At 39.5% G+C, this 27,184-nt stretch overlaps 2 protein-coding genes across 7 annotated transcripts in view; one reads left to right on the top strand and one right to left on the bottom strand.

The window, feature by feature from the left end:
- NBEA (neurobeachin) overlaps positions 1 to 27,184 on the bottom strand; it is a 1,002,985-nt gene that overhangs the window by 320,204 nt on the left and 655,597 nt on the right. For all 6 annotated transcript variants that reach the window (XM_036298874.1, XM_036298876.1, XM_036298877.1 and 3 more), the window contains one exon: positions 4,138 to 4,274. In XM_036298874.1, the coding sequence (XP_036154767.1) occupies positions 4,138 to 4,274 (137 nt within the window). The remainder of the gene's footprint in view (positions 1 to 4,137; positions 4,275 to 27,184) is intronic.
- Positions 77 to 2,416, top strand: MAB21L1 (mab-21 like 1). Its single transcript, XM_036298880.1, has one exon. The coding sequence runs from the start codon at positions 543 to 545 to the stop codon at positions 1,620 to 1,622; it is 1,080 nt and encodes a 359-aa protein (XP_036154773.1). The 5' UTR covers positions 77 to 542; the 3' UTR covers positions 1,623 to 2,416.

Raw genomic sequence — 27,184 nt, 5'->3', positions numbered from 1 at the left:
CAGCCTGCCTGGCCCTGCCTTTATAATTTCCACACGAGTGCGTCTGGGCTCTGAGACAAACCGACAGCAGCTTCTTCTGACCTACACACGCACACTCACCCCTGACACACTCAGCACACTTTTCCTCCACCTGATTAACAGTCCTGCACACACAATGACTCTCGGAAAGGGTAAATAAAGACGGAAAGGGTTTATTTTGACTCCTGAAGAGCTTTGCTGGGTATCAGCGCAACTTTTGTTTTTATAACTGAGAAAGGGATCTCTCCGTGCGTTTCTCTCCCACCAGGATTCTTTAAAAGAGGAAGAGAGGCCGAGAAAGGGGGAGGGGGACAGTGTTTCACTTTAAGAGCCGCTGGGCGCCTAGACACAAGGAGGGGACCGCGGCAACTAGAACCCCCGCAGCGGCGCGTCCGGACCGGTTTGGAGACGCTCTGAGAGCGCTGGGCCGTTTCTGCACGAAGTTGGCTCCAGCTCTAGCAGCCGCATTGGATCCCACAGCCTACTGCGAGACTCCGGTGTACAATCCGGATCTCTGCCCCAACATGATCGCGGCCCAGGCCAAGCTGGTGTACCATCTGAACAAATACTACAACGAAAAATGCCAAGCCAGGAAAGCTGCCATTGCTAAAACTATCCGGGAAGTCTGCAAAGTCGTATCCGACGTGCTGAAAGAAGTGGAAGTGCAGGAGCCCCGCTTTATCAGCTCCCTCAACGAAATGGACAACCGCTATGAGGGCTTGGAGGTCATCTCCCCCACCGAATTTGAGGTGGTGCTTTACCTTAACCAAATGGGGGTTTTTAACTTTGTGGATGACGGCTCGCTGCCCGGCTGCGCGGTGCTGAAGTTGAGCGACGGGCGCAAAAGGAGCATGTCCCTCTGGGTGGAATTCATTACCGCCTCCGGCTACCTCTCGGCGCGCAAAATCCGGTCCAGGTTTCAGACGTTGGTGGCTCAAGCAGTGGACAAATGTAGCTACAGGGATGTGGTAAAGATGGTGGCAGACACAAGCGAAGTGAAACTGCGAATCCGAGATCGGTACGTGGTGCAGATCACCCCTGCATTTAAATGCACCGGGATCTGGCCGAGGAGTGCTGCCCACTGGCCACTTCCCCACATCCCCTGGCCCGGACCCAACCGGGTGGCGGAGGTCAAAGCCGAAGGGTTCAATCTCTTGTCCAAGGAGTGCCACTCCCTGGCCGGCAAGCAGAGCTCGGCGGAGAGCGACGCCTGGGTGCTGCAATTCGCGGAAGCTGAGAACAGACTGCAGATGGGGGGCTGCAGAAAGAAATGCCTGTCCATCCTCAAAACCTTACGGGACCGCCACTTGGAACTGCCTGGCCAGCCCCTGAACAATTACCACATGAAGACTCTGGTTTCCTATGAGTGTGAAAAGCATCCCCGGGAGTCCGACTGGGACGAGTCTTGCCTGGGCGATCGGCTCAACGGCATTTTGCTGCAACTTATCTCCTGTCTGCAGTGCCGGCGGTGCCCTCACTACTTCCTACCTAACCTAGACCTGTTTCAAGGCAAACCTCACTCGGCGCTAGAGAACGCTGCCAAACAAACGTGGCGACTGGCAAGAGAGATCCTGACCAACCCAAAAAGTTTGGAAAAACTTTAGAGAACAGCCGAAACGTTACCAGTCTTCTCAAAATCCTAATTAAGTGTACACTTCCTGTTCGATACCTAATATACCACTTGACAGTGCAAACAATCTCTTCCTTAAAAAGGAATAATACAATGCTTAGGCATTCTCACCCACCCCTCCAAGGGGAGAAAAACAGTGGGGAAAGCAGATAAAGGAAAACCCCAACCCACAAGTATTAGAGACTTCTTTACAAAGGATTTCATAATTCTCTTGGAAAGTACACAATGACACCCTGAAAACAACCCAGCTGTAATGCAAGACTACAGGGAACACTCTGACTAACTATCAAAGGATTATAGCAATCTTGGTGACTTAGGTGCATCTGTCTGTGAGTAAACACGATTTGGATATGCCATCTGAAGGAAAGTGTAATGTATATTTTTATTTGTAACAAATATTGTGATCTCACATTGTCTTTGAAGTGTGGATGTTTGTGTTTTGTGATTTGGTGAACAGAAGTTAAATTGCCATTTTGGATACTTCCAGACACTTTCCTCTAAAAAGATACCATTTAAAGGTAGATTTCCTCCCAATACTTTATCTGTCTTTGAAAGTATCTGAACTTTAAAAAGTTTACATTTTGTTTCAAATATATTGCTTGTTCTATTTCTAACATTCCATAAATATACTTGAAATGTTATTTAAATATAGTCAAAGAAATTTGAATTCAGCGTATATAATAACGCTTGAATATCTGAATTATATATTTGAAAAATGCACTTGAAATACACTGGATAATTACTTTTGGGATTTAGATTTTAATTTCTCTTGCTGGTTTTTATTTAATTAGAAGCTAATAAAAAGGTAAAATAAAAGTTGTGTGTCACTTTAAATTATTTTTCTTTGAAAAGATGTAATGCTTCATTTTGAATATTGAACCCACTTGAATATTTTAAACATTACAATGTTTTTTGTAGAGCTACAGAAGATAACAGTATACTCTCACTTTCTAACTTACTTACAAGACTATTTCTTTCCATGACAGACACAATTTAAATCTACCCATGAAAGCTTGCTCTTCTAGGTTGGTATTTCTGTGCCATTTTTGATGATATAAAGAAAAAATTTAGTGAAGACTGCTAAGTTAAACATCAGACTAACTCACAGACTAATCAAAATCATAATGAAAATTTTGAAATTTGTAAATGAAAACTATACTAGCTAATAAAATGAAGATAATTTCTGACCAGTTAATGTCAGACCTTATTTTATGCAGTGTTCAAATAGCTGAGTAAATTAATCAGAAATACAAAATTTCTTTTTACTTTATAGGGCTAGCTAATAATAAAAGCATAAAGACAAACTTTAAATTATTTAAAGTCAAATACATTATATTTACACTTATTTGTAAAATTCAATTCTTTTGGATCTAGAAGTGAAAAAAGTCCTGTAACAATCCTTCAGAGAGTATTTTAATAGTCAACAAGTGCTGAGAAGAACTAATCACCTATGGCCTTAAGGTTATTAGTTAATTCAAGTGGGGGTAAATTTTAGAATTTTAATTGCTATTCTACAAATAGCATTTTATAATGCTTTATTTCTATATAAAATTTACATAGAAAGGATAAAGTTCTGGATCTATGGGAGCATTTGTCTTTGACTATTTTAGAATAATTGTCTCTGAAAACTACTTTAAAGGAAGACTTTTGTAAAATGATTCTTAAATATCTAGCACGACACTTCTGTTCTTGAATTCTTAACCTCAGGAAAAAAGTTTACAAATTGTACATACATACAAGTTAAAATAACAATAAAATTGATTGCAGAAGAAAGTGCAGAGGTGTAGAGTTGCCCTAATATTCAGGTTTTTAAATCTAAACAAGACATAAAAAACAAATAAAATATGCATTTCAAATTCTCCAAACGTGTATTTTCTGCATTACACCCAGAGAAGAATACAAACTTTAAACATCCCAGCGCTAGTATATACACATTTTAAGTCAAAACTTTCCAGAGAATCAGTTTCTCTTCCTTTTAAATTCACATGTAAAACCCATTCTTATTTCAGGAAATAAAAAACGGATGTAATAATGGAGATTAATTTATATCTAAATGTAACCCCTTCCCTGCGGTTTCCTTATAACCTTTCAATCAATAATAATTCACACTGCAATCTACATTTTTGGAAATTAAAAGTGATCTCTAAGAAATTACATAAAATCCTTCCCAGTCTTCTCAGAGAGCCTGAGATTCTGTACCACAGGGACTTGGGAGCAGTTGGCTTAACTACCAAATCTACCCAAATGCACACAAAGGCACTCACAGACAGACTGTTAAAATGTGCCTGCTCTGGTAATACAGAATTTAAAATCGTTAATATAGTCTTCAATCCCATAAAATAAAGCATGCGTTACTTCACTCATTTTATTTTCTATGAGAAAGATGGAAATCTGCTCCCCTCCCCCACTGTCATTTAAAACCCAGCAAAATTGAAAAACACTTCCTCCCACAAAGCCACCAGTACTGTAGCCTAATCACTTTAACTCACTTTAGAGTCGATCTTTTTGAAGGCGGGGTCATCCTCATCTACCTCGAAGTAGATTTCTGTCGTGGTGATCGAGAGAGTCCCTTTGGCCACCACCACGGGAGCGATGAGCTGGGCAGGCGTGCTGAGGACCACTGGGCCTGAAAGACAAGGGCATTCTAGTCAGGCTAAGTCCCTGTGACTCTGGCTTCCTCCCAGAGTGGTATCACAGGTTTTTATTTTTAAAGATGCACCAAAAAGATGGTGCTTATACGATGTAGCAAGCTCCTTTCATGCGAGATAAGGTCAGCTTAGCTTTCACAAATTACCTTAAAACGACACTAGAAATAAATACTTTTTATAAAAACCCAATAGGCCAGAGAACCGAATTAAGTAACCCTTAGTAAACGAGTTTGCAACCTCCTCCTAGAAATCCTACATGGTTGGTGAGACGCTGCTATTAACTAAAAAGTGCAGTACGGACTCTACCAGGCCCGATTCTGCACGGAGCACCCCGGCTGTCCGAAACCCTAGGCAGTCAGCACGGCTGGAAGGAAACAGTCCTTGAGTAAAGCCCCGTAAACTAGGCAGCAGAGTTCCCCAAGGGCTGTGCGGGAGGTGTGAAGCCGGCGGGATGGTAATATAGAAAGACCAAGGCACTACGGGTTTGCATCTTGCAGGAGGATTAACATCGGTGGCCCGAGGCGTGCCACGTACTCATACACGCGCGCGCACACGGACATTAAATACATTTCTTATGTAGAAAAAAAACCAAAACTCATAGCAGTGATTTTTCTAACAGAGAACCGGTCAAAAGATGGTGAAATTGTTAAGACATCGGAACAAAAAGATTCTCAGGAAAACAGCCGAAAAGTTCTAATTCTCAAGTTTTTAAACTAGAGGAATTAAGCAAGCTGCAGCAAAAGATTTTTAGGCAATGTGTCTACCAAGGTGCTTCAAATCCCTTCCATCTGAGTTAGAATTGAAAATTAAGAATTTCGCATATTAGAATACTACAAAAGGGGATTGCTTAGCAGTTCGTTTAAGATTCCCGGAAGGGGAGACATTCTTAGCTGGACTACAGACAAGGAAATCAGAAATAACGTCCATTCTTCGGTAGCAAGGACGCATTGCATTCCTTTCCATTCCCCCCTCACTTGCATTTTAGTCAAAGGAGTCACAATAACAGCAAAGCAGCGATAAAAAGGAGGGTCCCCTGTGGACACTGAGGTCAGGGCCCTTCGCGGCGGCTCCTCGCGGAGCAGCTCGTACAGCCACGCGAGCAGCGCGGGAGGCGGGGCGCGGGCTGTGGAGGTGACCGCGCTCCGGGGACAAGCACCAGGAATTCGCCACCAGCCTCACAAAGCCGGCCTTTCTGTCGCCAGAGGCACGGAGAGGACTAGGCCGGCTTCCGTCGCGCTTAAAAAGGGGTGGATGTGAAGCAAACTGTCAGTGTCAGTCTACACACCCTGGACCGTGACTGCCTGCCTGGTCAGACGAACACTAAACCCTTTCGTTTATTTTACTGCTTTCTTTCCCGCTTGGAGCCCGCAAGGGGCCTGGCTGGGGTCTCGGGCCTGCAGCTTCCGCTTCAGAGCCAGCAGAGTCAGGGGTCCACCTTGGCTCCCTGAGGTTTTTCTTTCCAAAGGGCAAAGCGGTCGATCTGAAGCGCCACTTTAAAGACTCATCAATCTTAATCTAGGTTGCTCAAGTAATTATGCCTGAATCTCTTGTATGATTACAAGTGGATTTGGGTTTCTATTCCCCAGACCCTCCTTTGTGTTCATTGGAGGGTCTGTTCTGGCGCTCAGAGGCGCCCCAGCCTTCCAAGCCTAGCTCAAAATCCCCAAAGCCAGGGCATCCAACCGGCTCCCTTAACCCTTAAACTACCAGGACTCCTTTGGATGCCACTCTTTGATTTCCCTTCTGGAGAAACCCATGTTTAATCTTGTTTAGGACAAGGTGAGAAAGAAGGTGATGTGATTCACATCAGAAACAAAATATCTTCTTATTCATCGTTGGGCCTTGCTAAATAAAACCTTAGGAAAGTCCTTATTCTAAACACAGAAGGATAGTGATTTCTGGTTTAATAGAGCTTTCTGGCAATTGGAGTCCAAGAATGGTCAAAAACATAAAAAATGGCAAAGTGCTTCTTTCTCTTAAAAAGTAATTCAACAGATCCAAACAATTAAATTGGAAAAATTGAAAATATATCATGAAACACATTATGAAAACCATACACACTGATTTACTGAAATATATTATGAATTTCAAATACAGTTCTGTAAACTTTTAACAGGTAACACATTTTCTCTACATGTTTCTTTGTGTTTCTGAAAGGACACTGCACTACCTTCTGATTTTACTCCAATCTTATTCTATTGAATTGCTATTTTATGGGGGTTTATAAAAGGGCTTCAAACGGGTCCTTCTTTAAGAAAGTCATGTCATAAAATACTCAGCTTTGTGTGTCATTTTTACCCTTGTCCTTTGGAAATACTAGTATTCAATTACACTTCCAATTCCATGTTTAAGGAGCACCGAGTCTTTTTGTTGTAGCCTTCAGGAAGCAAACCAGTCACAGAGAGAATACAGAGTTAATCCACTACAGCAATAGAGAGAGGGGATTATACATTAATGCCTTTTGGGAGAGCCTCATTTTAGGGATCTCATATTAAGATATTTACATAAGGAACAATCACAAACCAGTAGACCTTCCATCTGGAAGATGTGGGTATTTGAAAGTCTTGATCCCTTTAAAAAAAAAAATAGTTAAAACGGGGCAGCATCTCTGGAAGCAAGAGCAATGGTGATCCAGCAGGTTCTATTCTAGAAGATAAACTGGTAAAAATTTAACCTCTAATTTGATTAGTGTAGTGAGTTGGGACCTGAATGTAGATATATTCAATCCAATCACTACTATAGCAATAAAAGGATAAAATATAATGTTATCAAAATATGATGTAGCCGTAAGCAGTTTGGCTCAGTGGATAGAGCGTCAGCCTGAGGATTGAAGGGTCCCAGGTTTGATTCTAGTCAAGGGCATGTACCTTGGTTGCAGGCACATCTCCAATAGGGAGCGTGCAGGAGGCAGCTGATCAATGTTTCTCTCTCATCAATGTTTCTAACTCTCTATCCTTTTCCCTTTCACTCTGTAAAAAATCAATAAAATATATTTTAAAAATGTAATGTAGATATATTCAATCCAATCACTACTATAGCAATAAAAGGATAAAATACAATGCATATGAGTGACAAATAATAAAGTACAATTAAAGAAATGGATGGGACAAAACCTCCTCCCCTTATTGATGCCTATAATACTTTAAAGCTGTGTCATCTAAAGTGGTAATTAAAGAAAAAGAAAAATCATTTACATTTTTAAATTGGGAATATAATGTTTAAGAAATCTTGATCCATTACTATTTTTGAAAGAAAGAGAGGGATATAACTTTTCATTTTAATGCTAATTTAAAATCTGAATTAAAACAAAGGTTAATTCCCAAACATAGTGAAAGAATTTTTAAAATAATAAATTCTCTTTAGAGCCATAGTCTTTAATTCGCTGAGATTGTAAACCTAGAGTAGAAAATAACATATGTTTTATATTTGAGAAGGGAACTATTCATGAAATATATTTTAAAAGTAGAATGTTAAAAAAAAACATTCATGGGTTTGGATGAATTTACTGAAAACAAAATTCTAAGCCTAGAAATCTTAATGCATCAACTTTTTAATAGAACTTTATAGTTTACAAAGTTATTTTACATAAAATTTATAGTTCAATATTCACAATTTTCAGCTATGAATGTGAGAATATCCTCTTGCCCAAAGACCATCAGAAACACATCTATAATTGAAAAAATTGGATTTGTTGCTCATTGCAACAAGGGAGACATAGGAAATGGTGTGAGTTAGCAAGTGGATGTTTGAAGGACTTCCTATAGAATTTGGGCTTTGGTTAAATGATTTTGGGAAGGGTTCAAGGAAGGAAGCAGGACTTTATTCTGGATTGGACTCTGTCAGGGATAATTATGATTGGGTGTCTTAATAAATCTTATCTAAAGGGAGGGAGAACTAGATCAAGGCAGCTGCAAATGGCAAAGAAGTAGCAGTCACTCATATTATTAGCCAGAAGAGATGTTCAATATTTAGGTAGTATGGGGAATGAACTTGTTTTTGTCTGGTTGTTTTAGCCTCACATCATCATCACGTGACCTTGTCTGATGTTGGTGTTCTGTGAGGCTGTGTCCAAAAGGAGAGCACCATGGTCTAGCTATGAGCTCCAGGCCAACTCTCAACAATACCAAGGCCTCCGTTTTAAGGGCCAGCCCACTTTCCAGAGGTCAGGGGCTACTTCCTTTTTTCTCATACACCAGGAATTAATCATTTTGGGGAGGGGGAGTCAATAGCATTCTAGCAATTAAAAGGCAATTTATTCTGACAGGTGTGAGGTGATACCTCATTGTCATTTTAATTTGCATCTCTCTGATGATTAGTGACTTTGAGCATTTTTCCATATGTCTCTTGGCCAACTACCATCAACAAACCACAAATGCTGGCAAGGATGTGGAGAAAAGGGAACCCTAGTACATTGCTGGTGGAAATGCAGACTGGTGCAGCCACTAAAAATATTCCTCAAAAAATTAAATATGGAACAGCCCAGTGACCCCACTTCTAGGAATATATCTTAAGAAACCCAAAACACTAATCAGAAAGAATATAAGCACCCCTATGTTCATAGCAATGCAGTTTACAATAGTGAAGGTCTGGATCTAGCCCAAGTGCTCACCAGTAGATGAATGAATTAAAAAACAACAACTGGGTGGATACATTTACACCATGGAATACTATGCAGCTTTGGAAAAAAAAGGATCTCTTACCCTTTGACACAGCATGGAGGGACCTGGAGAGTATTATGGTAAGTGAAATAAGCCAGTCAGAGAAAGACAAGTATCACATGATTTCCTCATATGTGTAATCTAATGAACAAAATAAACTGATGAACAAAATGGTTCCAGAGACATAGAAGCATGGAACAGACTGAGGAATCTCTGAGGGATGGCTGAGGGGACTGAGGCGGGAAGAGATTAACCAAAGACCTTATATGTATAAACCATAGACAGAGACAATAGTGTAGTGAAGGCTTAGGGAAGGGGGGGATGGGTGAAGAGTGGAGGTGGTCAATGGGGGGGAAAAGTGGACATCTGTAATACTTTCAACAATAAAGATAAATTTTAAAAAGGCAATTTATGGCAATTAAATTTTCAATATAAAGAACAAAAAGGAATGGATTAATAATTGTTCATATGGATTAATAATACACTAATTAATAAATAATAACACAAGAATAAACAGTTTCTCCTACTCAAAACTGTAAACTTACTTTTGCCCCACCCTATATACTGGTATAGGAACAAGGAATTGAAGTTAATTAAAACTGGCATCCTTACAAGTAATTGATGACTTTAAATTGGCAAAAAATAGTGTACATGAGTTATAATGTATTTTAGAATCGCTTGAATATTTTCTAAATTTAGTTTAATATTAACAAAATATGGATTTTCCCCAACCTCAATTACTTTGAAACCATATGTTCAATTTGTTTTTAGAACATGTAATAGATTATTATTTTAGGATATAAACATGGACTAATCTTTGTAAAATTAGTAAACTTAAAATCTTGACATTATTTAGAAGAAATAACATTGGAAATCTTTTATTTTTAGTGTGAAAGAATATTCCAAAAAATATTCAGACAAAAATATAGGGAAGTAAATTTTTATAATTATTTTTACAGTGATAAATTTTGTAGGAAAATAACTCACAGCCAAAGTAAGTTACACATACCTAAACTATTTATTATTACTTTGAACTTATATTATTTTCCCCATAGAATTAAAAGAATATAATGCTTTAATATCAAAATAACTTTAATTAGTGAAGTATATGAGAAAGTTGGAACTTTGTTTTGGAATCCCAGGAAAGCTTTATTAGGCATTAAGAAAACAGAGGTGTTTGTGTTTGTGCCTGGGAGAGAGGGAAGTTAAGGGGAAAATGCTGCTGAAATCTTAGATGGCTATAATTCAGGATAGTTCCCTGGGTTTCAAACATTTAAAATGCTTTAAGGTTTCAACAATAAAGATAAATTATAAAAAACAAAAATAAAGCAATGATATGTCAAAAATAATAACTATATAAATAAAACAAAATGCTTTAAGGAAAAAAATACAGTTATGCAATCTCCAGACAGTGACTCTTTTCTTATATGCAAAGAATATTGATAATGGTCCAAATATATTATGTGATCCTCTGAAATTTTCAAAAACTTTTCTTGCTTAAAAATAGTTATAGAATCATTTTGCTTAAATTAGGAAAATATCACCTGACCAACTAGTAGAATACATACTTCAAAAATTATGAATTTAACTTTTAGCATTATTCCCACTTCCCTTAATTCACACACACACAGACACACACACACACACACACACACACACACACACATGTGCGTGCACGCACACACCCAAAGCTATTATAAACATTCTATAAATCCAAATTTTATACTACAAAGCTCACAGTGCTGAAGAAATTGCCTCTTTGTGCCTGTTGGTGACTTCTTAAACATAATCCATCCTTAGACTGAGATTAACAATAGCTAATCATCCCGAGTGTACCAGTTTCCTCACATTATTACTGTAAAAAATGAGACAGGTGCTTAACAAGGTACATTAATCTTTTCAGATCTGAGTAAACCAATCTTTGGTAAAACTCAGCATACAACAGTCTGAAACAGAGACAGAAAGCCTTTGAAGACTGCATTTTAACAAAATATGTTAATCATGGTAGAACATCTATTTTGCACTAACCCCTAAAATTACACATTATTTAATGTGTTTATAATAAATATATATTTTTAAATATATTTTTATTAATTTCAGAGAGGAAGGGAGAGGGAGAGGGAGATGGAAACATCAATGATAAGAGAGACTCATTGATTGGCTGCCTCCTGCACACCCCCTACTGGGGATCGAGCTCAAAACCCAGGCATGTGTCCTTGACTGGAATTGAACTCAGGACCTTTCAGTCCGCAAGCCGACACTCTATCCACTGAGCCAAACCAGCTAGGGCATAAATATTTTTTTTAAATACTGAGAGACAATCTGATACTACCAATTATGATTTTCAATATGTTTGCAGAACAGATAAACCAACAAAAGTAGTGCATATTCAACAAAGGCAATGAATAACTATAAAAGAGAAAGCTTACAAAGCATATATAGTCTAAGTAAAATATTACTGAATTATTTTCTAGCACAGAAACATACTAATAAGAGAGTTTTATGTGATCATTTGTTCTGTCTTTTGATTCAACAGGTGAGTCAGTTGACATTTGTGTTTCTAGTTATGTCACATTTAGTTAGCATATGGAATACATTTTTCACTTTCTGGAGGAGTACTGATACTTTTATAGTCCTAGGATATCATTTAATGATGGAGAAGAGTAAATTCTTACTAGACTAGCTGAGTGAATAAACCAGAGGTTTAAATTTAAATCTCTGATTTAAATCTATTAGACAATGAGGACTATGTCTTTGCAACCCTTGTTTGGACTAAGTGCCTTGCCTATAGGTTTCCATAATTTCCTGGGAACCTCTTTACTTGCAGCATTTATAATACCTTGAATACATATGTTTAGAAGTCTGTTTCTCCCAGTTGGCATAAGCCACTTGAAGACAGCATTATCTTCTTCATATAACACAATATCTGTCACATAGCATGCAATCTGTTTTTATGGAAGTGAATATAGAAAATTACACCATTGTTGCACGTATATGTCATAGTAAAAAGCTCACTTAAAACAGATTACATGTTTTATATTTTTCTGGAATTTATTTCAAATTGTTATTTAAAAATATGAAAGACTGAATTTTAGAGAAAGCATAAATTTAAAAATATGCTGAGAACCAATGAGAGTTATAATGTAATTGGTTATTCTAGCTGTATCACATGCATACTATTTATTTTTAAATAGCAAATTTTATAACTGCCATATTTTACTGAATAAGTAAGTTGTTTCCTCTTTGTAAATTAAATGCTTAGGCATATTTAACTCAGCATTCATTCATTCATGTAGTCAACAAAAAAAATATTCACTGTCTTGGGCACCAAGAAAGAATACAGTAAGTAAAAATCATGGATTTCACCCACAAAGAACTTATACTACAGAGTAAACATAAGACATACAAGAACAATTTTGACATAAGAAAGAGTGGGTTTAGCTTAGTATTGTTAAAGCACTTTACATTAACTAATAATAGACTTTGAGCATTTTTTTTTAACTTTGAATTCTTTGTCTGACAGGTTACATGCCTCCATTTCGTTTAGTTGCTTTTCTGGCGATTCCACCTCCCCCCCCCCCCCCCCCCCCCCCCCCCGTCTTTGGGGATTGTTTCTTTGTCTCTCCATTTTTGCTTTCCCTTTGTATTTTTTTCTATGTCTTAGATCAAACTGCTATGCCACCCAGAGTTTTTGGGGGGTGGTCCTATGTAGAAGGTGTTTTGTGGGACCCAGTGGTGCAGTCTCTCAGATCGCCTGAGCTGGGTGTTCTAGGAGAGCCCTCTACTTGAGTTATTTGTGTTCTCCTGATGTAGCTGGATCTTGAATGTTATTTTCCCTTTCTTATATGGAATCTCCTCACACGTTGTCTGATTATGTGACTCATTTCTGACCTCATCATGCAAGCTGTTGTGGATGTGCTGCTTGCTGCTCCAGGCAATCTATTGATCAACTGATCCAATACTTGTGTCTGTCTCCACAGGCCTTGGCCACAAGCAGGAGAGGTGAATCTGCCCTTTAAAATAGCCTTGTTAGCCTCATGTGGCTCAAGCCTGGTTCAGCAATGTTCCCTTGACTCCCTGAGCTTCACCTCTGCCCTCCTTTACCTGTCAGCCAGCTGTCAATCTTAATCCCTCAAAAGTCTGTTTCTGGCAGGGTTTTAGGAGCGGGAGGTTTTGTTTAGCTTTCAGAGAATACGGTGGGTGTGTTTTACTGCCCACCTGATTGCAGATGTCCTGTTTGTGGGAAGGATCTCTTCTCTGACTTGCTGCCAGTAAGATTGGGTTTTGCTGGATTTTGCTCTGATGTTGTTGAATCTTGTCCCTTGGTGTATCTATCCTAGGTCTCCTGGAAGCTTCTCTAGGGCAGGTACATGTGAGTCACTGTCCCTGGGCAACCTGATTGAGGTCCAAGAGGTTGAAGGCCCTAGTAGTCCAGTGGCCATGGACTACTTAGCCCAGAGGCTGGGTCGCCTTGAGTTTCACACCTTTATTGTCTCTGTTCTGAGTTATACTCCCTTCCCCCATAGAACTGGTCCCTCAGCCTGGGCATGCACACAATTACTCTGGTGTATGACTTCCTGTGATGTCCCAAATCAGCTGGTGTGCGACTCACTGTAGGGGCACGGCAAAAGTCCCTTGCAAGTTATGGCTGGTGAGCGGCTCACTGTGCATGTTGGGGTAGTGTCCAAGGCCAGTCTGGGTGGTGATGAGGCTGTGCTCCTGGTCTCTGCTGCTTCCCCCTTCATGATGGCGTGGTTTCTGTGCCAGAGCCCTGCCATCCAGGGAGTGCCTGTGACCATAGCAGGGGCTCCTTGTCCAGGAGAGCCTGATCCACCAGCCCTGAGATTCTTGTGAGAGCTAACTGCCCCCTCCCACACACACACACACCATACATGTCCACACACTCCCCTCTCACTCTTTTACTCACTCTCACTCTCTCTTTCACTACCATCTGGCCAGCCCCCATGTTGGGATCCCTGTAATACTTTTTTAAATCACTTCTTCTCCAAGACCAAATTCCTCTCATTCTTACTCCCCACAACTAGTCAATTATCACTGTCCTTCATATATTATCTTCTAAGTGTTATTTGTAGCTGTTCCCTTCTCTTTCTTGTGACTGACTACCAATTTAGTATAGTCTCTCAATCACCTCTGGTTTGGACAACAACAGCCTTTTACCTCAAGTCTTGGCATCCTAAAACTATAACCTATATAGTGGCCTGAACAATTTTTAAAAAATATATAAATTGGACCTTATCATTGTCATGCTTAAAATGCTTTATTGTCTCACTGTAGCCTTCAGGATAAAAATCCATATTCCTCCAGGCACAAAAAGCTCCACAGGTAAGTGCCTCAGTCTCTGCTTCAGAGACTCCTTTGCTTCATACTTTTACATGAATAATTTAGGACTACAGTAGTTTCACACAGAAGGTGATATTTTATCAAATGATGTTTTCCACTCTCAGTACCAACTTTTTAAGTTTTTCTAAATCTTGTACTTATGCTTCCAGACTCGAGATATAAAACACTTAATCTAGGAGGGCTTTCAGAACCCACATGGTGATCAAGGACCCTGTTTTATGTAATCATGATTTCCTCTGTATATCTAGGGTGTCCCCCCTCTATCTGCTCTTCCTCTACCAGCGGTTCTCAACCTGTGGGTCGTGACCCCTTTGGCGGTTGAACGACCCTTTCACAGGGGTCGCCTAAGACCACCCTGCATATTAGATATTTACATTACGATTCATAACAGTAGCAACATTACAGTTATGAAGTAGCAACGAAAATAATTTTATGGTTGGGTCACAACATGAGGAACTGTATTTAAAGGACCAGAAAGCTGAGAACCACTGCGTCTATAGACTATATCACTTTCTTGAAAACAGGAACTTTAACCGTATATGTATTTTTACTCAACACACCCACCGTAATGTCTTGTATATAGTATATATTGTGTATATATTTGTTTTCCTTAGATAACCACATCTAACTTGAGCCAAGTTGGAATCTGACATCAAAGAATAAGAACAAATAGGTCTTTCCAGTTCTTATCTTTACTATGTGCAATGATTTTTTTCCTATTTGAATCTATTCTTTCCTCACCTCCAAATCTTTATTGTTGAGAGTATTATAGATGTCCGTCTTTTTTTATCCCCATTGCCCCCTCCACCCAGTTCCCATCACACCCCAGGCCTTCACCACCCTTTTGTCTGTGTCCATAGGTAAGATCTTTGATTAATCTCTTTCTGTCTCCCCTCCCCCTTTCTCCCTGAAATTCATCAGTCTGTTCCATGTTCCCATGCCTCTGGTTCTATTTTATTCACCACTTTATTTTGTTCATTATATTTCTTGCCAGTTTATTTTGATTTTTAGATTCAAGTGTTGATAGATATGTATTTATTGCCATTTTATTTTTCATATTTTTAATCTTTTTCTTCTTCCATTTCCTAAAGATTACCTTTCAACATTTCATGGTGACAAACTCCTTTAGCTTTTTCTTACTTGTGAATCTCTTTATCTGACCTTCAATTCTAAATGATGGCTTTGCTGGGTAGAGTAATCTTGATTGTATGTCCTTGCTATTCATCACTTTGAATATTTCTTGCCACTCCCTTCTGGCCTGCAAAGTTTCTGTTGAGAAATCAGCTGACAGTCCTATGGGCGCTCCCTTGTAGGAACTGACTGCTTTTCTCTTGCTGCACTTAAGCTTCTCTCTTTGTGTTTAATCCTTGGCATTTTAATTATGATGTGTCTTGGTGTGGGCCTCTTTGGATTCCTCTTGTTTGGGACTCTCTGTACTTCCTGGACTTGTGTATCTATTTCTTTCAGCAGGTAGGGGAAGTTTTCTGTCATTATTTCTTAAAATAGGTTTTCAAAATCTTGCTCTCTCTCCAATCTATTTCTTTTCTTTTATATGTCATTTAAAAATAATGCTGGTAATAACCCACATAATTTGCTAGGTTGCAACTTGGACTTAAAAAAACACTGATATAACAGAATTAACAAGGGCTTCTTAAGTGATCATGATGTCTAGACCTTTGTTTCCATATTTTAAAATGAAGTATGCCTAATTCATAGAGTTGAAAAGTTATCAGCCTGTAGTATTATTTTTACTCAACAAATGTAAATTGAGTCCCCAGCTTCATTTGCCAATCCACATTTAACTCTTTTACTATTTACCTACTTCATTAATCCCTCTCCCTCCAACCCCTCAAAAAAGCTTGACTGTTCTATGGAGACTCATTTTCACAACCCAATCTTATTTTTTTAGAAATTTGTTGTGATACCTGATTCTTAACATTTCTGCTTTATATACAAATTGAACTGGTATAGCACTGCAACTATACTTAACTGTTTATCTGTTAGTACTTTTTAAAAAAAGTAACAGAACTTTTGAATTAAAAAAAATAAAGCATTGTGAGCAGTCATCGTATTCATTTTTTTATTTTTATTTTCTTCTTCTAATTCTTTTTTTTTTTTTTTTTGTTAATCCTCACCAGAGGATTTTTTTCTTTCCTTCCTTCCTTCCTTCCTTCCTTCCTTCCTTCCTTCCTTCCTTCTTTCCTTTCTTTTCTTCTTTCTTTCTTTCTTTCTTTCTTTCTTTCTTTCTTTCTTTCTTTCTTTCTTTCTTTTTGTCTTTCTGTCTTTCTGTCTTTCTTTCTTTTTTTAAAGTGGGAAGGAGGGAGAGAGGGAGGGAGAGAGGAAGGGAGAGAGAGAGAGATGTGAGAGACACACATTGATTGGTTGTCTCCCAAATGCTCCCTGACTGGGCTGGGGAGGAACCTGAAACCCAAGTACTTGCCCTTGACCTGGAATCGAACCTCAACTCTTTAGTGTGGGCGGGCCAATGCTTTAACTACTGAGCAACATGGGCCAGGGCATGATCAGTCATCTTCTGATCAGTAAAACTGCCTAATTATTTTATCTGGGAAAAGATATTTAACAATATTTAGACAGCAAACTCAGCCTGACTTTCCCATCTTTTAGCTGATAAAAAGTTCTAGACTTAAACTTATTGGACTGATAATTTAAACTGATGGAGCATATTCTACTGTGATAATTACTTATAAATTGGTTGCCATGTAAATACTTATCCCTAATGTTGACTGTTTTTGTTTAAGTACCTTCTTCTGCAGGCTATTACTCTGTCTCTATAGCCTCAAGCCATGGAAATAAAATAATTAAATAAAAATATTTTCAGTACACAGGAAAACTTCTTTGTCCTTTGGTCTAGCACTTTTCAAAATACAGTGTAAAATCCATTATTCCCCTAATGTTTGAATTAGTGCTAAAGTCCTTCAGAGAGAGCACCAGTGCTTTCATAAGTGTGGCAGTATTCAATGATGAATGTCTCACCTCTCCTTTTCTCTAATTTGCTAATATCCACAATTTGGGATTAGAAAAATAGTATGTTATCTCACATAATGTTTTCTCCAAGTGTGACAAACAAGATGTCCCATATATTTTCAGTAGATGATTAATATCCACATTCATATACTTCATTCATATGAAAACCATGGCACATGGAAGTTTAGTCCCCTAAATACAGTATAGAAGAGATATGTTCTACTGATAAGATAGTTGAGTTGTTTATTGCCCCAATTTTTCATTTGGGTAGTAAGTATAACAATACATCAGTAGAGTCATAGCTTTACGCAAAATTTTCCATACAGAGAAAAAAGTAATATATGAAAATAAATATCAACTAGAATACTGTATTAGAAAAAAATAGACCTCAGCTTTGTAGTTTGTGAAACACAGCATAACAAAGGATGGCTTATTTTTAAAATTAAAAAAAAAATGTAAGAATGTTATAAATAATTTGCATCATGGTTGATGTCTAATACACATAGTTGAATGATGTTCTTTTATTATATTTTAAATTTACATAGTTAGGTTAGCAGGGATCTTGCTACAATTAAGAGAACCTTTAAAGTGTTTATAATTTTATAGACTACAGAATCCATGGTTGGAGGTGACAAACATTTTTGGAAATACAGAAAAATGGATACAGTGAAATATTTGCAGACTTTGAAATGGTCTTGTAAAAATGTTATAAAAATAATGGATACAGGCTAAGAAGGTTAAATATTCAAGGTGAAGCTTTTACTTATTTTTATAACTCTTTGACTGAATTAAAAAGTTATGTTAGAAATCTAAATATTTTGGCTTTTTAAGAAATGAGCACATGCTTAATGTTGTTTCTAAGAGCTTTGTGAATTCTGTGTTTGAAGCTGAACATGAATCTTTGTGTATACTATTTATGACTAGCAAAGCAACCTCCTAATTCAAAGAGAGAGAAGAAAGACTTATAAAGATTCATAAGGCTTTTTCAACATCAAATAGCTTTTATTAAACAACATTTTGATGAGTTAAGTGTGAGTGAGTCAGGGACATATGGATTAAATTTCCCTTGAAATACACATGGGCTTAAAAATTAAGGGGAAAATCCTGAGCAAAGTGCATGTTAGACAATCCAGAACGTTTAAAAGACATTATTCCCCTAAATACAAATATCAAGTTGACTTAATTCTAGTTAGACTCTGTAACTAAAATGAAATAAAAATAAATTTGTAGGAATCTTTTTTTAAATAGTAGTTTTGTTAAGGAAGGAATGTTTACTACCCATATTAGAATTATACTGCATGGAATAGGCTTAAGCAGACATGATCTGAGAGTTCATCTACTTCAATGAAACACTGAATTTATTCTCTTCTTTGGACTTAGTCTTCCATTTCATTTAACAATTATATTAAAAGTTTCCTCTGTAGCATATATATATATATATATATATTTATTTATTTTTATTGCTTGAAGTATTACAAAGAGTATTACATATGTCTCCTTTTTTCCCCCGCCCTTGACAATCCCCTGGCCTCCCCTACCTCCCAGTGTTTTATGTCCATTGGTTATGCTTATATGCATGCATACAAGTCCTTCGGTTGATCTCTTACCGTGCCCCCCCCCCCCCCGGCCTGCCCTACCACCCTCCCCGGCCTTCCTGCTGTAGTTTGACAATCTGTTCGAGGCAGCTCTGCCTCTGTATCTATTTTTTTTCATAAGTTTATAATGGTCTTTATTATCCAGAAATGAGTGAGATCATGTGGTATTTTTCCTTCATTGACTGGCTTATTTCACTTAGCATAATGCTCTCCAGTTCCATCCATGCTGTTGCAAATGGTAAGAGTTCCTTCTTTTTTACAGCAGCATAGTATTCCATCGTGTAGATGTACCACAGTTTTCTAATCCATTCATCTACTGATGGGCACTTAGGCTGTTTCCAGATCTTAGCTATGGTGAATTGTGCTGCTATGAACAAAGGGGTGCATATATGCTTTCTGATTGGTGTTTCTGGTTTCTTGGGATATATTCCTAGAAGTGGGATCACAGGGTCAAATGGGAGTTCCATTTTTATTTTTTTGAGGAAACTCCATATGGTCTTCCATAGTGGCTGCACCAGTCTGCATTCCCACCAGCAGTGCACAAGTGTTCCTTTTTCTCCACATCCTCTCCAGCACTTGTCGTTTGTTGATTTGTTGATGATAGCCAGTCTGACAGGTGTGAGATGGTACCTCATTGTTGTTTTGATTTGCATCTCTCGGATGATTAGCGACTTTGAGCATGTTTTCATATGTCTCTTGGCTTTCTGAATGTCTTCTTTTGAAAGGTGTCTATTTAGGTCCTTTGCCCATATTTTGATTGGATTGTTTATCTTCCTTTTGTTGAGTTGTATGAGTTCCCTATAAATGTTGGAGGTTAAACCCTTATCAGTGACAGCATTGGCAAATATGTTCTCCCATGCAGTGGGCTTTCTTGTTGTTTTGTTGATGGTTTCTTTTGCTGTGCAGAAACTTTTTATTTTGATGTAGTCCCATTTGTTTATTTTCTCTTTAGTTTCCAATGCCCTAGGATTTGTATCGGTGAAGAAATTGCTTCGGCATATGTCTGAGATTTTGTTGCCTTTGGAATCTTCTAGTATTTTTATGGTTTCCCATCGTATATTTAAGTCCTTTATCCATTTTGAGTTTATTTTTGTGTATGGTGTAACTTGGTGGTCTAGTTTCATTTTCTTGCATGTATCTGTCCAATTTTCCCAACACCATTTATTGAAGAGACCATCTTGACTCCATTGTATGTTCTTGCCTCCTTTGTCAAATATTAATTGAGCGTATTGGTTGGGGCTGATTTCTGGGATCTCTATTCTATTCCATTGATCTATATGTCTGTTCTTGTGCCAGTACCAGGCAGTTTTGAGAACAGTGGCTTTGTAATACAGCTTGATATCTGGTATTGAGATCCCACCTACTTTGTTCTTTCTCAGGATTGCTGCAGCTATTTGGGGTCGTTTTTTATTTCAGATGAATTTTTGGAGAGTTCGTTCTAGGTTTGTGAAATATGCCATTGGTATTTTTTTTTATTTCTTTTTTTTTAATATATTTTTTATTGATTAAGATATTACATATGTGTCCTTGTCCCCACGTTACCCTCTACCCCCCACCCCCCCCCACCCCCGCGCATGCCCTCACCCCCCCGATGTCCATGTCCATTGGTTAGGCCTATATGCTTGCATATAAGTCCTTTGGTTGATCTTTCCCCCTTACCCCCACCCTCCCCTACCTTCCCTCCAAGTCCCGACAGTCCAATCAATGTCTCTCCGTCTCTGGATCAGTCCTTGTTCATCAGCTTATGTTGTTCATTATATTCCACAAATGAAGTGAGATCCTGTGGTATTTATCCGCTCTCAAGTTCCATCCATGCTGTGGCAAATGGTAAGAGTTCCTTTTTCTTCTTCCTCTTCTTAAAGAATACCTTTCAGCATTTCATATAATGCTGGTTTGGTGATGATGAACTCCTTTAGCTTTTTCTTATCCGTGAAGCTCTTTATCTGACCTTCTATTCTGAATGATAGCTTTGCTGGATAAAGTAATCTTGGTTGCAGGTTCTTGCTATTCATCACTTTGAATATTTCTTGCCACTCTCTTCTGGCCTGCATGGTTTCTGTTGAGAAATCAGCTGACAGTCATATGGGTACTCCCTTGTAGGTAACTGACTGTCTTTCTCTTGCTGCTTTTAAGATTCTCTCTTTATCTTTTGCTCTTGGCATTTTAATTATGATGTGTCTTGGTGTGGTCCTCCTTGGATTCCTTTTGTTTGGGGTTCTCTGCACTTCCTGGACTTGTAAGTCCATTTCTTTCACCAGGTAGGGGAAGTTTTCTGTCATTATTTCTTCAAAAAGGTTTTCAATATCTTGCCCTCTCTCTCCTTCTGGTACCCCTATAATTCTGATGTTGGTACGCTTGAAGTTGTCCCAGAGGTTCCTTACACTATCTTCATATTTTTGGAATCTCTTTTCTTTTTTCTTTTTCGGTTGGGTATTTTTTGTTTCTTTGTATTTCAAATCTTTGACTTGATTCTTGGGATCCTCTTTTCTGCTGCTGGATCTCTGTAAATTATTCTTTATTTCAGTCAGTGTATGCTTAATTTCTAGTTGGTCCTTTTTCATGTCCTCCATGATCTCCCTATACTTATTGAGGGATTCATTAAATTTATCGGCGGTTTCCATAAAATTCTTGAAAAACCTTATAACCATGGCCTTAAACTCTATATCCAATCGTTTGCTTTCCTCCATTTCTGCCATTTGTGACCTGTTTCTTTGTCTCCGCATTTTGGCAGCTTCCCTGTGTTGATAGAGTGGCCCTGTGCGCCAGGTGTCCTGTAGGGCCCAGTAGCTCAGCCTCCCCAGTTACCTGGGGTGGACACTCTTGGTGCACTCTTGGTGCCTTGGTTGTTGTAGAATCACTGGGAGGAATTGACCTCCAGGCCAATTGGCTGTGAGAATCAGCTGTGTCTAAAGTGGGAGAACTTCTGTGCTGAAGACACCCTTCTGGGGCAAGACTTGCTTCAGTGGGGCTTTGGTGCTCACTGAGTCTGCTCCCTGAGTGTGTCCCTTATGGATCTGAGGAGTTGCAGTCTGGTACCCTCTGACCACTGGGTACAGTGGCTCCTGGATCTAAGGAGGTGCTAATTCAGCCTCTGCCTGAGGCCACACAGCAGGAGCCACGAAGAGGCTCAGCTGTGAAGCAATGCAAGCCGCTGCGGGGCCTTGGGCCTTCTCTTGGAAGTTCCGGGTCTGCCTGGCTGGGCTGCAGTTAGGTACATTCACATGCAAAAGCCTCTGCCGCAGCCTGGGTGGGGCGGGGTCTCAGGGGGTCAGAGGGCGGAGAAAGCGGCCATGGCCGATTCTCCGCCCGGAGTCGCGCGTCTCAGTGTTCCGGTAACGGCTGCAAGCACCTCTGAGGGAAAGCCGCCCTCAAGTTCGCTCGCTGCCGGACAGACCAGCTTCTCCCCGTATGAGACCTGGGTCCCCAGAGACTTCCCGGAACCGGAGTTCAGAGCCGTCGGGAGTTTGTGATTCAAAAAGACAGCCGCGTCCTCAGGCGCCACCCCCTTTCCTCGCGCGCGCGCGCCACCATACCTCTGCACTTCACCTCCGCAGCGCCTCTGGCTCTCAGCGTGTTTTTCTTTCCTTCTAGTTGTGGAATTTACACTCAGCCAGCCTTCCTGTTTTTCTGGATGATGTTTGCTCAGTCCTTTGCGGTAATTTTCAATTGTTGTATGAGGCGATAATTTCCCGATGTTTACCTATGCCGCCATCTTAGTTGCTCCCCTCGCCATTGGTATTTTAATGGGAAGTGCGTTGAATTTATAGATTGCTTTGGGCAGTATGGACATTTTAATGATGTTGATTCTACCAATCCAAGAACATGGTATGTTCTTCCATCTCTTTATGTCTTCTTCTATCTCTTTTTTCAACGTCCTGTAGTTTTCTGAGTAGAGGCCTTTTACCTCTTTAGTTAAGTTTATTCCTAGGTAGCTTAATTTTTTTGGTGCGATGGTAAATGGGATTGCTTTTTTAGTCTCTCTTACTGCAAATTCACTATTGGTGTATAGAAATGCCATAGATTTCTTGGTGTTAATTTTGTATCCTGCTACATTGCCGAATTCCTTTATTAAGTCTAATAGTTTTTTGATGGAGTCTTTAGGGTTTTTTAAGTATAATATCATGTCATCTGCAAATAAGGACAGTTTTACTTCTTTTCCAATTTGGATGCCTTTTATTTCTTCTTCTTGTCTAATTGCAATGGCTAATACTTCCAGTACTATGTCAAACAGGAGTGTTGAGAGTGGACATCCCTGTCTTGTTCCTGTTCTTAGGGGAAATGGTGTTAGTTTTTGTCCATTGAGTATGATGTTGGCTGTGGGCCTGTCATATATGGCTTTTATTATGTTGAGGTATGATCCTTCAATTCCCACCTTGCTGAGAGTTTTTAATCAGAAATGGGTGTTGAATTTTGTCAAATGCTTTTTCTGCATCAATTGATACGACTATGTGTTTTTTTTCTTTCAATTTGTTTATGTGATGTATCACATTTATTGATTTGCGGATATTGTACCATCCTTGCATCCCTGGGATAAATCCTACTTGGTCATGGTGTATGATCTTTCTGATGTACTGCTGGATCCGATTTGCTAAGATTTTGTTGAGGATTTTGGCATCTATATTCATGAGGGATATTGGCCTGTAATTCTCTTTCATTGTGTTGTCTTTACCTGGTTTTGGTATTAGGGTGATGCTGGCTTCATAGAATGAGCTTGGAAGTGTTCCTTCCTCTTGGATTTTTTGTAGTAGTCTGAGGAGGATAGGTTTCAGTTCTTCCTTGAATGTTAGGTCAAACTCCCCTGTGAAGCCGTCTGGTCCTGGGCTGTTGTTTGCTGGAAGCTTTTTGATGACTGCTTCAATTTCTTCCATAGTTATTGGCCTATGGAGATTTTTAGATTCTTCCTGATTAAGTTTTGGAATGTTGTATTTTTCTAGGAATATGTCCATTTCCTGCAGGTTGTCTAGTTTGTTGGAGTAGAGTTGTCCATAGTATTTTTGAATAATCATTTGTATTTCTGTGGGATCTGTTGTTATTCCGCCTCTATCATTTCTGATTTTGTTTATTTGGGTCCTCTCTCTTTGCTTCCTGGTGAGTCTGGCTAGAAGTTTGTCAATCTTGTTTATCCTTTCAAAGAACCAGCTCTTGGTTTCATTGATTTTCTGTATTGTTTTTTTGGTCTCTATGTCATTTATTTCTGCTCTAATCTTTATTATCTCCTTCCTTCTGCTCACTCTGGCTTTTCTTGTTGCTCTCTTTCTAATTCTTTGAGCTGTAGATTTAGATGATTTACTACCATTTTTTCTTGTTTTTTGAGATAGGCCTGTACAGCTATAAACTTCCCTCCCAGGACTGCTTTCATTGTGTCCCAAAGGTTTTGGATTGTTGTGTTTTCATTGTCATTAATTTCCAGGATGTTTTTAATTTCTTCTTTGATCTCATTGGTAACCCATTCAATATTTAATAACATGCTATTCAGCTTCCAAGTGTTTGAGTATTTTGAGTTGTTTTTATTGTAGTTTATTTCTAATATTATGCCATCGTGGTCTGAGAAGATGCTTGGTATGATTTCAATCTTCTTGAATTTGGGGAGACTTTCTTTGTGACCCAATATGTGGTCTATTTTTGAGGATGTCTCATGAGCACTTGAGAAGAACGTATATTTTGTGGTTTTGGGGTGAAGTGTTCTGAAGATGTCAATTAAGTCCATCTGATCTAGTGAGTCATTTAAGAATGCTGTTTCTTTGCTGAGTTTTTGAATAGCAGATTTGTCCAGTGATGTCAGTGGTGTATTAAAGTCCCCTACTATGATTGTATTTTTGTTGATCTCTCCCCTGATATCTTCCAGGAGTTTTCTTATGTATGTGAGTGCTCCTGCATTGGGTGCATATATGTTTATCAGGGTTATATCCTCTTGCTGTATTGATCCCTTTAGTATTATGAAGTGGCCTTCCTTATCTCTTGTTATGGCCTTCACTTTGAGGTCTATTTTGTCTGATATAAGTATTGCTACCCCAGCTTTTTTTTCATTTCCATTTGCCTGAAAGATATTTTTCTATCCCTTCACTTTCAGTCTGTGTGAGTCCCTTGTTCTGAGGTGGGTCTCTTGTAGACAGCAAATATATGGGTCATGTTTTTTTATCCATTCAGCCACTCAATGTCTTTTGATTGGACCATTTAGTCCATTTACGTTTAAAGTTGTTATTGAAAGGTACTTGTTTGTAGCCATTTCTATTTTTTTGTGGCTGTTTTCTTACTGGGATTTTTAGTACTTCTTTTTACACCAGTCCCTTTAGCATTTCTTGCATTGCTGGCTTGGTGGTGATAAACTCCCTTAGCCTTTTTTTGTCTGTGAAGCTTCTTTTTTCCCCTTCAATTTTGAATGATAGCCTTGCTGGATAGAGTATTCTTGGATTCAGTCCTTTGCTTTGCATCACTTTGTAAATTTCTGTCCATTCTTTTCTGGCCTGATGTGTTTCTGTTGAGAAATCATTTGATAATCTGATGGGGGATCCTTTGTAGGTAACTCTCTGTTTCTCTCTTGCAGCCTTTAAGATTCTCTCTTTGTCTTGTACATTTGCCATCGTTATTACGACGTGTCTTGGTGTGGGTCTTCTGGGGTTTATCTTGCCTGGGACTCTCTGTACTTGTGTAACTTTTTTCTTCCCCATATCTGGGAAGTTTTCTGAAAAATTATTTCTTCAAATAGATTTTCTAATCCTTGCTGCTCTTCTTGTCCTTCTTGCAGCCCTATTATGCGTATGTTACTTCGTTTCATGTTGTCCCAAAGCTCCCTTAGGCTCTCCTCCTGCTTTTTAATTTTTTTCTCCATTTGCTGTTCAGATTGAGCTTGTTTCTCTGCCTTATCTTCTAACTCACTAATTCAGTCTTCTGCTTCTTTTAGTCTGCTGTTGAGACTTTCCATGGTGTTTTTGATTGTAGCTATATCACTTTTCATTTCTTCCTGATTCTTGCATAGGTTGTTGATTTTCTCATCCATCTGGTGAATGAATTGTACAACCATTATTCTGAATTCTTTTTCTGTCATGTTGCATGCTTCAACTTCATTAATTTCCTTTCTTGGTGACTCCTCATTGTCTTTCCTCTGGGTGTTGTGTCGTCTCTTCATTCTGATTATCTCCCGATGGTTCAAACGTCGAGTTGCATGGGCCTGGGCCGTGTGCAGTGGGAGCCTCCCACCACCCTAGTGTCACTGAAGAGCTCTGACACTAAGATGTGTTGTTGTTGTGGGTTGGTGGGAACCAGGCTTGCTCAGAGTCAGTGTTGCCAGCGCTCAATGTGGCCTCATGCATGCCCTTAGAATCAGGGACCCTGCCTGCACCGTGCTGAAACAGAGACCCCTCTGGAGCGTGTTGAAAACCAGAGCCCCCTAGTTTGCACCAGGAGTCAGAGTTCCCCAAGAATCCAGTATCAGAGTCTCTCTTGCTTCTCGTGACCTCGCATTGAGAATCAGGGTCCATGTGTGCCCTTGCACCAGGAATTGGATTCACTGGCCCTTAGTATGAATGCACAGGGAATCAGGATCTCAGGCGCAGGTGATAATAAACACAGTCAAGTCACTGGTGCTTGGTGCTGCCTCCTGCCCAGAGAATCGGGGTCCCTGGGCCTGTGCTACGTGGGACAAATTCCCGGTGTTCGCGTGATTGCTCCCAGCCCAGGGCTCCTGAACCCGGCCCTATGCAGGATCAGTTCCAAGGTGCTGGAGCACTTCCAGGCCAAAGTTTCTGCAGCGCTGAGGCCCTGGCAAGGGGTGGGTCTATCAGTTAGGTACTCTGGCGCTGCCCGCGAGCCTGCGGGAAGGGGGGATGGGCTCTTTTACTCAGGGATCTGCCGCGGAGATTTCTGAACTTTTGGTGTCCGCAGGTCTGTAGCTGTGGTCACAGGTCTCTGTCCCCAGTGGCTGCAGGGTCCTGGTATGCCTCTGAGATCAGACTGGGTGGTGCTGAGGCCAGGATCCTAGTCTCAAGCAGCTCTGTTTCCCAAGATGGCATGGTCGCCGTGCCTGTGCTGGCCGCCCAGGAGTGTCCGTGCAGGGAGCGGGACTCCGCAGCCTAAGACTGCCCGGTTTAGCAGCCCCTTAGAAGACCTGCAGAATCTAACTGTCCCTAGCTCATACACACACACCACACATGTCCACACACTCCTGTATCACTTCTTTGCACTCTCACACTCTCTCCCTCCTTACCTTCCTGCTGGTTGCCATTTTTCTCTCCTCATATATATTTTTTAAACAACAAATTTCTCGGGGAAAAAAAAAAATCTCAGCTTTTA

The sequence above is a fragment of the Myotis myotis genome, unplaced genomic scaffold, assembly GCF_014108235.1.
Source record: "Myotis myotis isolate mMyoMyo1 unplaced genomic scaffold, mMyoMyo1.p scaffold_m19_p_3, whole genome shotgun sequence".
Lineage (NCBI taxonomy): Eukaryota > Metazoa > Chordata > Mammalia > Chiroptera > Vespertilionidae > Myotis > Myotis myotis.
Note: the sequence above shows the minus strand (reverse complement) of the source record. Positions and strands in the feature narration are given on the sequence as shown.

Coding starts and splice junctions, on each gene's coding strand:
- MAB21L1 (XM_036298880.1), top strand. CDS start 543: ATGATCGCGGCCCAGGCCAAGCTGGTGTACCATCTGAACAAATACTAC.